We start from the raw sequence: 15,308 nt of genomic DNA on the forward strand, positions 1-15,308 counted from the left end.
AAATCCTACTTTGGGGCTTTCAAGGCCGAGAATGGGTCCACATCATCTGCTTTTCCCATTCCTGTTGTCTTTTGATTGCTTCTCTCTCTCCTCATTTCTGTCACTGTCACAGAAAAATTGGGTGCTCTGGGGTGGGATCTTGTGGCCAAACTGGACACAGTTCCTGAAGCTCTAACCTATAGGTAAAATAACTCTAGCAAGATAATAACTAAAATTTACAATGGTACTGAGAAAAACTATAGCAAGAAACACAACAAGACAGAAGCAACAGTAATTAAAAAAAAAAAAAAATAGAACTTTTGGTACTTCCGTATTATCGCAACCAGATTGTTCAACTCAAGACCTGATGCTTTACGCTCTTTTCTTGGGCCAAGAAATGTGGACAGACTGTGTTGGGAGGTGTGTGTATATCACAGAAGTGTGTGCTTGTACATGTAGGTCACAACTGTGTTAATTTGGTCCTGCGAGGATGTGTCTGTGGGCTTTCACCAGGTCTGCAAAGGACGCATTCTGCCAGGACCCCACACTCTCAGCTGGTCTGTTTTCATATGGTAACTCCAGCAGTGATTCAGTCGGTAACACTTTACTTCACCTTTCCATTGATGCATGTCCTTTGTTTCTTGGTTTCCCCCCCTCCCTTGTTACGACAACATATCTGTTTTTGCATGAAACCCCACTGGATCTAAATGATTTTGTGCATATTCTAGCCCCACACTGACTTTCTTAACTACACATTCTGTAACGTGACACCAAGTAATAAGACAACACAAACCTGTACTTTTTGACATGTAGCAGTGTGTTCATTTGTACGTGAACCTTTTTTTTTTTTTTTTTTTTTTTACAAATTGAGAAAAACAAGTACAGTTAAACAAGACCATCATTACTGTGTCTGGGTTTGCCTTCTGTGAAGGATTCCTTCCACACAGTGAAAGGAATCCATTGGTCATGATGACTCCAGACCTGCCAAGTCAAGCTTGCATGTGTGATGCACGTAAAAGGAGGAAGAAGGTTTTCAGAAAAATTTCTTTTCCAGAAGGTTAGCCAAAGTTATTCCCCAGCAATAAACACTGTAAAAAAAAAGCCTTACTGTGTTTCATGGGCTCCTTTGTATGGCATTATGCAGAAATCGCAACTGAGAAAATCTGGTTGCGATAATATGTAAATACCAAACTTTTTCTGTAAGTTTTGACAATATGAAGTAAACATGAGAAGGACATAAATGTCAGAAAGGAACAGAGAGGAAGACAACTGCTAACTCTGACAGAAGTGTGTGTGTGTTTATATACATACACATAAACTCACTTACACCTACACATATTTAATACATGTAGACCAAAATTAAGTAATTTGAAGTAAAAAGAAACTGCAATAACAGTAATAAAAGAAGAAAGCCATGTACTCAGCTGATAATCAGTCTGACCACTAATGCCAGCAAACAAAACCTGAGGGCAATCTGTGCACAAGGGCATTTTGGAAGGATTTTTTTTCCTGAAAGAGCTCAAGGCAAAAGCAATGGCAAAAGGCCAACCTAAATCCAAACATTTTGGATCCCATTAGTCAGATCAGATGAATGTGATGAAATAGGACCAGTAAAATCAGTAAAAAGACTAACTGCTGTGACAACTCACTCATTACTATTGTCAGAGCTCTATGCTCAGTCAGAAAAGCAAATTACTAAAACTGAATCATCACTCCTAAACTACAAATACTCCCACGTCATTCTCAGTTTTATGAAACCAAAAATCTAAATTATATTTGCTTGCTACTATAGTTAAGGTGAATGTGTGACATTTAATTTTAATCTGTAGTCCAAACAACTTTTTATTTAAGTTTCCATCTGAAAGTATTCATTAGGTTGAATGGTTTCAAATAACCTCTTCATGTGGGCCATCAATGCTATTATCTGAGGATTTTAAAGAGACACAAAAAAGCATTGCATTTGTTTTATGTACTTCAATTCAATGAAGGTTCATAGGTAATTACTAGGCTAATGACCACAGGGACCTTTTTAAGCATAGTCATGCTTCCTAAAGGTGAGAATCAAACTCTGTACCTTGTGTCTGCAAGGTAAACACCTTAACCACTATGCCAAGCACCTCATTTAAAATTGTGTTACTGTGCTGACAACACTCCTATCTTGTTTCTTAGTATCCAGTGCTGTATGCTGTAACTTCCTAGTTTACAATCTACTGTTATAGGTTGCTATTATAGACAAATTCCACAAAGGAAATATATTTTGCTTTTGTTCAAACTGAGTAACAAAAACGCAAACCACATCCTGAATGACATTCTCTAATTATCCAGATGTTTCACTGCATTAAACCAAAATACTGCCTGTATTTACGACAGAATCATTTGTCTTGAATGAATTTTAAATTCCTGACTAAAGTCAATTTAGACCAAACAAATTATGTACCTTTATCATGTTAATCTACAGAACAAGTAATTGTAGCAATACATAATTGAATATCAATTATAAAACAAAATCTCACTTTTCTTCTATTACAGTTTGACCATTGCTTTTTGTTTCCTCTACAATAATCTTTTCTTCTTCTGGAAACAACACTTGGGGGGCAGCTTCTTTGCGTGAACCTGTAATTAAATAGAGGAAGGCTGTTAAAAACATAAGAGCAGTATAGCAGTGGTTCTAAGTGAAGGAAGAGCAACGTCTTCCTTTATTTCAATATTTCATCTGAAAGGATAAATTTAATGGTGATGAAACAATAATAAGCACGTGCTCACCATATTACTTGATCTGCAAGGAGCCTTCTGCAACAGGTGAAATGCTGAGATCTCCTCTTTTGTCACCTTTAGCTTGGATATATTACTACCTCTGTTACTCATTTATATACTCAGAAACTCAATCTTCCTACTGGTACATACCATGGCATCACATGGCAGACTAGGAAAGCAAGCCTAACCAATGTGAATCTCGGTCTGACTTCTGCCCACATGTAGAGCATAATTTCTAAATCTTGGAAAAAAAAATGACACATAGATACAAATGTGCCTGACTTAACAAGTGGACTCCATCTGCAGCTGCTGGATAAATGAAGGAAATGGCAGAATGGCATTAAGCAGGTCCCCTCTTAAATTAACAAATAAGGTGAGTACATATCTCCAGTGTCTGACTTTGGGGACCTTCTCCAGTGGTTATCTCTTGAGAAGAGTCTTGAGAACCAAAATCTGTGATGAGTTTCACGGTGATTAAAATCACTCTGTCAAGTATGATGGGGGAAAAAAATGCATCTTTTGTTTTTAAAATACATTTTTGACACATATTTGGCATAAGCTATACAGCAGTTTGTCGACTTTGGAAAGATGGATTGAGATACGTGGAAACCTGAAGAGAAGACTTGTTTTTAAAGAGCAGACAGTGCGCACTGGGTACCTTGTTGATGCCAAAAAGTACAGTTTTGTACCTACCATAAATGTAGATGTTCGAGGATCCACATTGCTGCAGTCCTTACTATTGGGTAGTCCGCTGTCCAGTCGGCCCGAATACCAGAGTATATGGCTGACGTCGGTCAGGGCGCATTAGACTGACGTCAGTACGTCAGAGTACTAATGCGCATGACCGACGTCATATCCTCAGTCTTTTCTTGCCCCAGATGTCAGAAGACCCAAAAAGACAAGGCCCAAAATACCTGCACCAAAATTATGTACAATATATACAAAAATATATACAAAAATATCAAGATATAACCTCACCTACACAACCACCCCTAAACACAGAGGGGAAGGAGGGAGGGTAAATTGGACTGCAGCAATGTGGATCCTCGAACATCTACATTTATGGTAGGTACAAAACTGTACTATGTTCTTCGTTCCACATTGCTGCAGTCCTTACTATTGGGTAGAATCCCAAAGCAGAGGTAAGGGAGGCTGGCAAATCATAAAGAAGTAGGAGCTGACAACATGCCTTGCAAAACAGCTGTGGCAAAACCAGCCCTAGACTTAGAGTAGATAGGAAGGTGATAATGCTTAGAGAAAGTATGCACTGAACTCCAAGTAGCTGCCTCCAAAATATCCTTAGTTGCCACCCCTTAGAAATGCTGTTGAAGTGGCAGTAGCCCTAGTGGAATGAGGCCTAATCCCAGCTGGAATCTCCTTGCCATGATGGGAATAACAAAATGCAATGCAAAGCCCAATCCACCTAGAAATAGTTTGTTTTGACACAGGCTTGCCCTGAACTCAAAGCAAAAGAAACAAACAACTGCTGAGACTGCCTAAAATCCTTAGTCCTGCTTAAATAATAACGCAATTGCCTGTGTACATCTAAAGTGTGCAAAATCTTTTCCCCTTTATTTTGGGGGTCTGCATAAAAAGTAGGCAAATGAATAGTTTGGTTTAAAGCCACACTAGAAACCACCTTAGGCATAAAGGAAGGATTAGTACGTAATGATACCCTATCCTTATGGAAAATCAAAAAGGGCTCTACTGCCATAAGGGCCTGCAACTCAGACACCCTTCTTGCAGAAGTAATAGCCAACAGAAAAGCAGTCTTCCATGACAAGTATTTCAATTCAGCAGTAGCCGTGGGCTCAAAAGGTTGTAGAGTAAGTTTTTCCAACACAAAATTGAGATCCCAAGCAGGAGTAGGAGCTCTACGTGGGGGTCTTATATTCTTTGCCCCTCTAAGAAACTGCTTGAACAAAGGATGCGAAAACAATGGTGGGTCACAATCATAGTGAGCTGAAATTGCTGCAGCATGAATCTTAATGGAAGAGAAGGACAAACCTTTGTCCAATAACTCAGTAAGATATTGAAGAGCCACACTCAAATTAGGCTCAGAAACCTCCAAATTCTTTGCTGTACTCCAAAATAAAAATCTCTTCCATTTTTCTGACACTTTCCTTGTACTAGGTCTTCTAGCTTCCATAATCACATTTAAAACTTGTTGAGGAAGTTGAGACCTGCTGTGTTTCAACACAGAATATGCCAGGCTGTTAGATGAAGAGAGTGAAGCTTGACATTGAGCAGATGACCGCCCTTCTGAGATAACAGATGAGGAATCAAAGGTAAAGGCCATGGAGGCTTCCTTACCAGACTCCTTAGTAGTGGGTACCAGTGTTGCCGAGGCCAATCTGGAGCTATCAAAATCATCCTTGGCTTGTCTTGTCTGACTTTTAATAGCACCTTTGGAAGAAGAGGCAGAGGTGGAAAGGCATACACATGAAGGTTTTTCCAACTGAAAGACAGAGCATCCACTTTCCAAGCTGTGCGATGAAACCCCTTTGTGCAAAACTTTGGCAGCTGGTGGTTTAGTGGAGAAGCTTAACAGATCTATGTCTGGAGTTCCCCATGACACTGTCAATTTCTGAAATACATGAAGATCCAGTTTCCACCGTGGGGATCCATGATTTGTCTGCTTAACACATCTGCTAAGGAGTTCTGTGCTCCTGGCAGAAACCTTGCCTGAAGAGTTAGTTGCAAGCTTAGCGCAGTCTCCCATAAAATCATTGCTTGCCTGCATAGAGGATAAGAATGTGTTCCCCTTGCTTGTTGATGTACCACATGACAGTTGTGTTGTCTGTTAGAATCAACACCTGCCCTGGAAGAAGTAACTCCTTGAAATCCATTAATGCAAACTGGACTGCTAACATCTCCTTCATGTTGATATGTAGATGCTGTAGTCTGGCAGGCCACTTGTCTTGTATCCACTTTCCATTTAGATGAGCTCCCAAGCAATGTCCGAGGCATCTGTCGTTAAAATCTGACTCGCCTCTGGCCGGGTCACAGAGAGTCCCTTGTTTAGGTGACATTCCTGAGCCCACCACAAAAATTCTTTTGAAGGCAAGGTATTATTTGAATGACAGTGTCCAAATCCTGGCAGTGCTGTGTCCATACATTTTGAGATACCATTGTAGCTTCCTCATATGCAGTTTGGCATTGGGAAGCACCAGAATACAAGATGCCATGAACCCTAATGCTTGAAGGACTGTCCTTGCAGTCAGCACGGACTGATGAGATAGTTGATGGAAGTAAAGTGATAGACTCTTTTGTTTGTCCGGGGTTAAAAAGGCCATCTGGGCTGCTGTATTCAGTCTCACACCCAGAAAGCACATGTCTTGAGAGGGTACTAGACTGGACTTTATTTCGCTCACAGAATACCCTACGCATCTTAGCACTGCTATAACATATTCCACATCCTGTAGAAGGTCTTCCTTTTCTTGAGCCAGAATCAGGCAGTCGCCCAAGTAAGGATAGATTTGAATTCCTTGTAGCCTGAAGTAAGCTATCACTGGAGCCAGAACCTTTGTGAATACTCTGGGCGCAGTAGATAAGCCAAAGGGCAATGCAGAGAACTGATAATGAGAATTTCCAGCTCGAAACCGCAGATACTTCCTGCAACTTAGCCTTATAGGCACATGAAGGTAAGCTTCCTTGAGATCTAAAGTTACCATCCAGTGATCTTTGCCCAGCAGAGGTAAAAGCTGTTGTAACGCCAACATCTTGAACTTGGGAATGTCCAGATAAGTGTTGAGGAGAGATAAATCCAAAATTGGTCTCCACGTGTTCCCCTTCTTTGGTACTAGGAACAGGCGAGAATAAAATCCTAGGCCCCTTTCTGATACAGGGACTGGCTGAATGGCCCCCATCTGGAGTAACTGAGAAATTTGCTTGTGAGCCTCTTTTCTTTGTGGAGGAGGAACGCCTGGCATGCCTTTGTAAGCGGGCAATGTATGGAAATAAAACCTGTAACCGTGGTGAATGATATCCAACACCCATCTGTCTTGAGTAATTAAATCCCAATTTTCTTTGAAAAGAGACAGTCTTCCTCCCAAAGGAGCTGCCAGACGAGAATCTACTGGCAGCTGAAAAGGCAGGTCATTGGGTCTGTTTACGAAAGGACTGACCCCTGCCCTCACCAGAAGTCTGAGCAGGTGAACTCCTGTTCTAGGCCTAAAAGAACCTTGAGCTCTGCCCCTACCACGTCTAGACCTACCCCTAGACTGGGAATCATAAGCAGGATATGTCCACCCCTTAGCAGGCCAATTTCTACTAAACTTCGGTGGCTGCACCTGCAAAAAAATCTTTAACAGTTTGCATAGACTTAGCTTTGTCCTCCATTTTCTTTAAAACTGCTTCCACAGGCGAACCAAACAACACATCAGACTGTAAAGGAGCATCCAAAATCCTTGTCTTAACATGCTCAGCTAAATTCTGATCCCTCAACCAGGCATGCCTGCGAAGAACAGAACTAGTGGCAGCCACCCTGGAGGAGGCCTGTACAGCATCAAAACCACATTGCAAAGAATGCTTACCCACTTGTTCAGACACATGAACCAAATCCAGCAACTCTTTACACTCAATACCTTCCGCCAAAGCATCCACCTTAGATTTCAATTGTGAAAGGAGATAATTTTGATATTTTAGCATGTGAAACTGACAATTCAACGCCTCATGGCTAGAGTGGAAGAAGTATACACTTTCTTTCCCCACCTATCCAAAGCCCTTGCCTCTTTATCAGTGGGAACCGGATTTTTAACCACAGAGGCCTTAACACCTTTAGGCCCCTGAGAAACAGTTTCTGGGTCCGCCCTAGGACTCTTAAACAAATACTTATGAGCTTCGGGCACCCTATAGTACCTATCAGGTTTAACAGGAGCAGGAGGCAAAGAATCAGGGTTCAGGGAAGCCTCTGCAAAAACATCTTCCACCACATTCAACACAGGAGGTATAGCTAAGGGCCTATGCTGGGGTAAAACAAGAATTCCCTAAGCCTTTTCCTGAATCAGAGTAATCCTGGCCTTCCCATTTAAAGTGCTCCCTCATGGAATGCAGAGTCTCTGAAAATGAGAAATCCTCAGGAGGAGAAGCTGTAGGAGTGGAATCATCCACATCAGAATCAGAATAAGGAGGAAACTCCTGCAAATCTTCCGCAGAAGACTCAGAAGCCTCTGAACACTGTTCAAAACTATCAAACTCCGGTTCCACCCTAGGCCTCTTATCAGGAGGGGGCATAGAACCTCTAATCATAGTAATCAAATCTTCTGCCATTTTAAGCATATGTTTCTTAGGTACAGAACCCAAATGCTAGGAGAAGCCCCCACTGAAGCTGAACTTGGCCTACCTCTCAAAGAAGTTTTGGCAACAGAAGGAGAGGCTCTAACTACCTTGGGAAGAGAGGGAAGAACAGTTACCTGAGAAGCCCCTCAGCCTGGCCTACCTCCTGAGAAGGCACATCCTGTAACAGTAAAGTTTCTGCCTGAGACTCCATAGAAACTCCTGGCAAAACCTCTGGCTCCACTGAGTTTTCTAAAGAACCGACGTCCGGGACTGCCGGTTCATCAACCCTAGGCTTCGCTGTTTTGTCCTTGCGCTTTGACGAAGCGGGCGCCGGAGCATCCGACGGCATTTTATAATTGCAACGCTTCCCAAACACTAACCTGGCACAGTCTAACCTCCTCTTAATAGTGCGTTGTTAAACCTAGCACAAGAGCGCATCCAACCACGCCGTGCTCAGGCCCTAAACAAGGTATACACAAGGTATGGTAATCCCTATGAGGTATCTGTTTCCCACAAGAAATACAGTTATTCACTTTTTCTGACATCCGTTAAATACTGAGGCAAGAAAAACCAAAATGTTCCCCAACGGGGTACTTAGCCAACTCTGATTCGGTCTGAAACTCCGGTTTCGGAAATATTTCAGAACGCCAACCTGCACTCGCAAAACTGCTTCTGCATCGGACCATGCGGCAAAAAAGACTGAGGATATGACGTCGGTCATGCGCATTAGTACTCTGACGTACTGACGTCAGTCTAATGCGCCCTGACCGACGTCAGCCATATACTCTGGTATTCGGGCCGACTGGACAGCGGACTACCCAATAGTAAGGACTGCAGCAATGTGGAACGAAGAACATCTCAACCGCTAAAGAAAGAAATCAACAAGTGGTTATGGAAAGTATAGGTTGTAGGTGCCCTGGAAGAAGATAAAAGTTGTGTTTATACTTTTGAATAATTAACCTAAGCAGTTTGGGTCATTTAGAGATGACTTTTCTGAGTTCTTAAAATAGCAATATGACTCCATGACGATACTGCATTACCAAGTGGTTGATGTACAAAATAAAAATGCATGCAGATAATTAGTTGAGTAGTTTACACAGAACAGAAGTCAGTCACATTGGAAGACAAATCAAAACACACAAATCTGTACCTGAGTGGGGTTCTGGAAAGACAAAAGGATATCACAGTTTAGATTTTGTGAAAATCATCATGCTGCAATGCCCTAGATTTTGTAAGAGACTGACAGGTATGTAAAAACATAGACTGTCACCATCAGCAACTGTCAAAGCTTATGGTCAAGTGAAAGTGATTTTGACTCCATTTGTGATTTAGTAAAAGAAAGATCAAATTCCATGCCAACTTTGACAACTTGGTAAGATGACTGCTGATGGAAGATCAGAATTTGCAGATCATGTTTTCTTGAAAACTACCATACAACAATGTTAATTGGAGCAGGACTTAGTTGCCTTAAGAGAGTTAACTGCATAGGTTAAGATAAAAGATATAATTTCTAGTGGTTCTGAAAGTGTTTTCCAACAGGGAAATTCTTTAGAGCTATTCACCTCAGCTCAGTCAGTGGTGGATAGGCCACAACTACAACAATCAATGAATTAGGTGAGCAAGGAATCTGTGGCAGTAGACCTGGATAAAGGTAAGGGTAATGAGTGCTAAGACAGTGCTTAAGAAGAAGAATGTAAACAGGAGTCCAAACAAGGGGAAGGTAAGACTGTTACATGTACGCTGGGAAATATGTGATGGGAAGAGAGATGTCACTTGGCTACTTGAGTTGACTTTATACTTCGGGAAAGTAACGTGATGATGATCAAGTGTAGTGAAAGAACATTTGCAAAATGGAGACTGTGTTTTAATGGCTTATCAGCCATTTTTTAATTTCTGAAGTACATTTACCCAATAATTAAGTAAGGGACTCATGTAAGGAAGAGTGTTCAAAGGGGACAAAATGAGATTGAGCAGTGATACATTTAGAATGACTATCTTTTCTGAGCAAGCATTTATTAACTGAAACCTGGGGATCATTTAACAGACTCTCCAAAAGGGACAACATGGCACTCAACTAGTAGCACATTTAGATAGTGCAACACTTCTGCCTTTTCTAATTGACATTTGTTAATTGAATCTGAACTGTACGCACAGTTATAACCGTGTTCTTACTGAAAAGGGAGCTCTTTGAAAACAAGTGACTCAAAAGACTATACATGGGACTGACGCCCAGGATGCAAAAAAAGTTGATATTACTATTTGTTCAGTATTTCAAAATGCTTCAAAGATCTACCTGCAACATTGGTAGACACTGACCAATATCATATTTACTTATGAATCCTTGTTCTACAACAGGTTCTACTATAACTTTTTTCACATGATGGGTGACTTCAAATGTACTAACGATACTGAAATACTGGGGTTCAACATGTGATATATAGTTCAAAGCAGGCAATTTGCAAGGCTAAATATGAATTTTAATGACAGTAACACGTCAATGGCACTTTAGAAGAAATAAACTACAAGCTGAATGATGGGTTGGCAACTACAGTCAATCTCCTGATTGCTCTTTCTAAATTTAGATTATGACTTATAACTTTTTATAATGATAACATAGTGCCATGGAGCTCCTCAGCTGCACACTAAAGCTCAAGAAAAGACAGCCTTGTTAAATACCTTTCTGACATCAGAAAGGTGTTTAACAAGCTTTTGTCAGGTACTCTTCACCACTGGTAAACATTGCTCTCTTGCTAAAGCGTTAACAGCAGTAAGCAGTCACCGCAGAAGAGCAATGGGAAGCTACTGTGTTGTTGAACTGCATGGGAATTTCTATTTATCTGGACCAAATTAACATGCTCTGTGAAAAACTGTTTTGCTGTCAGTCATGAAATTCAAGTTCCAAGAAAGAAGAGTGTTGAAGATCTTGCAAAGATGCAGAACCCTTATGAAGAACTGCTCAGTTAGCCAGTACCAGGCAAACATCCTGCTCCTTGTCAGGTTACGATGCACAAAGATGCTACCGAAATGCATCATGATCATGAAATAACTGGAGAGCGATCATACAGATGTCTAAGGTTCATGAGGATTGCATGAACAATAAATGGAAGAGACAGCAGAGGATACCTCTCAATCTGAATGAAGAAGACCTTCCTCTTATCAGAATAGGTCTGAAAAATATAAGGCTGTCTCTATCCATCTTATCACCCAGATGAAAGGTCTGGTAGGAGTAAATTATCTAAAACAAGATGCTAGGCCCTGATGTGAAATGTGGGCATTGTCTCAACCAAATAGTACTTCCCTGGCTGATACTGGGGCCATTCCTTCATTGCCAGGGTCCTGGTAGGATGGAACTGTATCTTATTTGGCCAATGTGGGACAAACAGTGAAAACCTTACAGCCTTACTTTGTTTGAAATTTGTGATTAGGTACTAAATTCGATGGACATTATAAGGAATATACAAAACTCTTTGTTGTCTCATAAGGGAAAATGTGCCCATTATCAACTTCCCCTTTGTCTTGTTAAACCAAGCAAAAGAGGGGCAGGACCATGTTTTCTAAATTGGTGATCACGCTAAACTCTGGATAGCCCCACTCCCAGCAAACCTTGAGCAGACACAATTCCAGATTCCTCAGCTCAAGGAAGGGGCTGGAGCTGTGATTAAGGTTGTCCACTAGTACAATTACTTCTGAAACGTAAACAAACTGTTCTAAAAGAGATGCATCTGGGGATGTGAACCATCCTAAAAGTGATTATAGTTCCTTACTATGCATGTATCCCTACATAACACATATAAGGGAATACTGTCCTATTTTTTTTTTTTTTTTTTAATGAGCCTTACCACAGATTGGACAGCTGACTACAGCAGGAAACACTCTGGTCTTAGCAGCACTCAGAACCTTTCTGGACAAGAAGTACTGTACTTGGCTCCAAAAGGTTTATGTGGAGTCCTCCCTTCCCTTGTGGAAGAGACAATTTAGGCTCCCCACTCTGTTAGTAGTGGATCCATTGTTGGGATCTGGTAAGAGGATAACCTAATACACTCTATAGAAGGAACATGAAACCTGGGGTGAAGAAGATCCACAACTAAGGAGTAATTCTACAGCCAATAACACTTCACCATGCACTACAACACTTACATCTTTAAATATGTGAGTGGAATAATTAAGAGCATGGATGCCACTGAGCCCAGAAGAAAAAAAAGGGATATGATACTAGACAGTTTACTGCACCCTCATCAAGGGCAATAAAAATATGGCTACTTAGCCCATCCTACAAGAAGGAATAACTAATTGTTTACAGTGGCCTGCACTGCAACAATGAAGGCAATCATCAGAGCAAGGCTCAAGGTGGACTTCTTCAATGAAGAAGCCCCTGAGGGAATGCAAGCATGGAAATGGAAATGCAAGCATGGAAATACATGGACAAAATGTGCTCCATTGACAGTCCAACTAGAAGCCAGTGACCCAAAGAGGGGAGCACATGGAGGTCCCTTATCCCATAAAGATACACTACCACAGCTATCATCCTGCTAAACACTGTAGGTACATATAGGACAGACAAAATGTCAGCACAATGTACTGAACGTGATACCCATGCACAGCAAAATGAGGAAACCTTCACAGCAGACCCCATGTGCAGGTCAAGACAAAGATCTGCCAGAAGGCAACCATCACGTCTGATATTATGCAGACACTCTGCAGCTGCAGAGGTACAATCCTATGCAGTCACTATCTGGAACCAGTGCTAAATAAAACTGCTGAGATCCAAGATGAGACAAAACTCTCTTGCCTCCTTTGGAACCGAAGACATGTGGCAGCAGACATCCTGGACTAGTTCTATCAAAAGGAAACTCTGTATGGCCCCACTGTGATGTAGACCTTGAGCCTTTCTCAACAGCTCTGCACAGATGCACTGGTCTCTGAGCACAACTTTTTCAAGGGAGGACATAAAGCCTGTAACAAGTGCCCATGTATGACCACAGAGAGAACCCACTGATGTTTGAGAAGGGGCTAGTTAACAATAAACCTTAGCATATATGTTTGCCAGCTTGAACAGTCTTCTCTCTAGGCCAGAATTTTGTATGCAGTGCCTCTGTCCATATGAATACCTCTGCTTATCCTGTTCTTGCATTCTACAGAACACTAGTTGGTGAACAAGGCTCATTTAAACAGCCAGCTGTGTTAGGAGTGTTGCTTAGTTCTTACTAACCTCTGTCCATCACATCTTTCATCAGTGGTGAATGATTTTTATTTTTGGAGTGCCTTATGTTTGCCAACCTTTTCTTATTTCTTTAAAAAACATTTTCAATCAAATGATGAATGTTATCACCATGGTTCCAGCTGCTATTTGCATGAGTTTTTTTTCCATATTTTCTCTTTTATTTCACCTTGTACAACAAACAGAAATGAAGAACTCTGTTCACTAAGAACAGAGAGAGAGGACTGCATAGTGAATCTTCAGTGGCAGAAGCAAAAGACATAGAAAATCATAAAACCCACCTATTCCAGCTCCAGTTTTGATGGTGGAGAGTTTAATGGCTATGTATATGCTATATAACAGGAATATGAAATGCTTTTTGGTAAGTATTGAAATTCTCCTCAACAACCTTAGGGGTGCCAAAAGACAGCAGCACACCTAAGCTGGTTACTTAAGTTGGTATTCAGGTCTACTATCTCAGTTTTTAACCCACAGTCTTAAAAATCATAATCCCAAGACCATGGTATTAAATGTCCAAAATGTTGCAGACCATACCATCATACACCTGGACTCGCCTCCCTATGTTAACACTTGCTCCTGGGTTCACACTAGCATGGAGATGTGGTATGAGAGACTTTTAAACATTGTGGTCTTTCCATATTATGGTTTCAGGATTATAATTTTCAAGACTGTGATAATAAACCACTATCCACTGTGGTCATGTTGGATCCAGGGATTACAACAAGGGGCAAGTAGCACTGTTTCATCAATCTAGGCTAACAGTGTCTATGTCTATTTCAGTCCCAGTCTTACGGCAGTTTTGCTTTAACTATATAAACTTTGCAAAGGAATATTTCAATATGGTGCAAAAAACTGTACTGTAATAAAATTAGTACTGGAACACAGAACCATTAACTTGTCTAGAAAATTATTAAGATTCAGAAAGATAAAATGGAAGGAAAAGAGAACCATTTCCTTTAATTACTGAATGGAAAGAGTTTTCAATGCTATGCAAACAAGATGCAATTTTTCTCATCATTTATGTAAAGAAAATTCATCCTTTTCCGGAAAATAAAATTCTATGGCACATTTTTTTTTAACTTCCCTTCATGGACTCCCTTCCCTTCATGAAAGGAGATATACAAATAGAATGAGGCTTACAAACTGTACACAGTATTACTTTCAAGCATGTTAAAGAAACAAACAAAATAGAAGATTGGCAAAATTTATAAACTGCCTTCAGTTAGATGGGATTTATAGAATTCTTTCAAGACAGACCTTTATCTATTTCTCTAATAGCACTTAACCAAAGTGGAAAAGCTGTCCCTTTTGCATCTTTACCGTTTGACATGAATTCCAAATTACTAGATAAATGGGGTTAAGACAAATACAACTAGTACTTTAGCAGGTGTGGTGCTTAATTATTCAGCCAACATGCTTTTCAGATTAAAGTTACAGTTTAGAGCATATCCAGGAAAACGCAGAATGTATTTCAAATACTACTACTTCTAGGTTACATATAATCAGTAGCCACTACTGTCAAAATTGGAATTTGTATATTGAAATGTTCATTGATGTTACTGGATGCCTCATAAAGGGCTGCACCTCAGGAGACACTCTGAGGAGACTTGCATGGTTTGGGATAGCAATTTATATAATGAGGTCCCAGATCCAGAATAGTGAATGCTTAGCTGAGATAATATTTTAAATTGGTCATCAAGCAAATGACATTATTATACACTTAGAAACAAAGATAAAAAAATTGTTTACTTAAAAAATGTATACACCAGTTACCTTATACGTAGTCAATATCTAAAGGGTCAAATGTAATCCTCCCCATCCTGTTTCTCTGCTGCTAATGTTCTCCAGCTCTTTTATTGCTATTTTAATTGCACTGCAGCTTGTACTGCAACTGTGTTTCCCACTGTATGGTGCTGATCTTTCTCTGATGTTTGTGTGACCATGGAGCTACTATATACAAAGCAAGGGGATATGCAGATAGGATAGTCTCACATTTTACCCGACTTAAATGTTTGAGGATGCAGCTTCTGATGCTTTACAAACTGCAAGTTTACAATTTGTGCTTGGGAGTCAGTCT

General features: G+C 40.5%; 1 protein-coding gene across 4 annotated transcripts in view; it reads right to left on the reverse strand.

The window, feature by feature from the left end:
* ARHGEF7 (Rho guanine nucleotide exchange factor 7) overlaps nt 1-15,308 on the reverse strand; it is a 2,881,265-nt gene that overhangs the window by 168,458 nt on the left and 2,697,499 nt on the right. For all 4 annotated transcript variants that reach the window (XM_044072654.1, XM_044072651.1, XM_044072652.1 and 1 more), the window contains one exon: nt 2,493-2,592. In XM_044072654.1, the coding sequence (XP_043928589.1) occupies nt 2,493-2,592 (100 nt within the window). The remainder of the gene's footprint in view (nt 1-2,492; nt 2,593-15,308) is intronic.

Source organism: Protopterus annectens, chromosome 5.part0 (assembly GCF_019279795.1).
Source record: "Protopterus annectens isolate FY-2018-M chromosome 5.part0, PAN1.0, whole genome shotgun sequence".
Classification (NCBI taxonomy): domain Eukaryota; kingdom Metazoa; phylum Chordata; order Ceratodontiformes; family Protopteridae; genus Protopterus; species Protopterus annectens.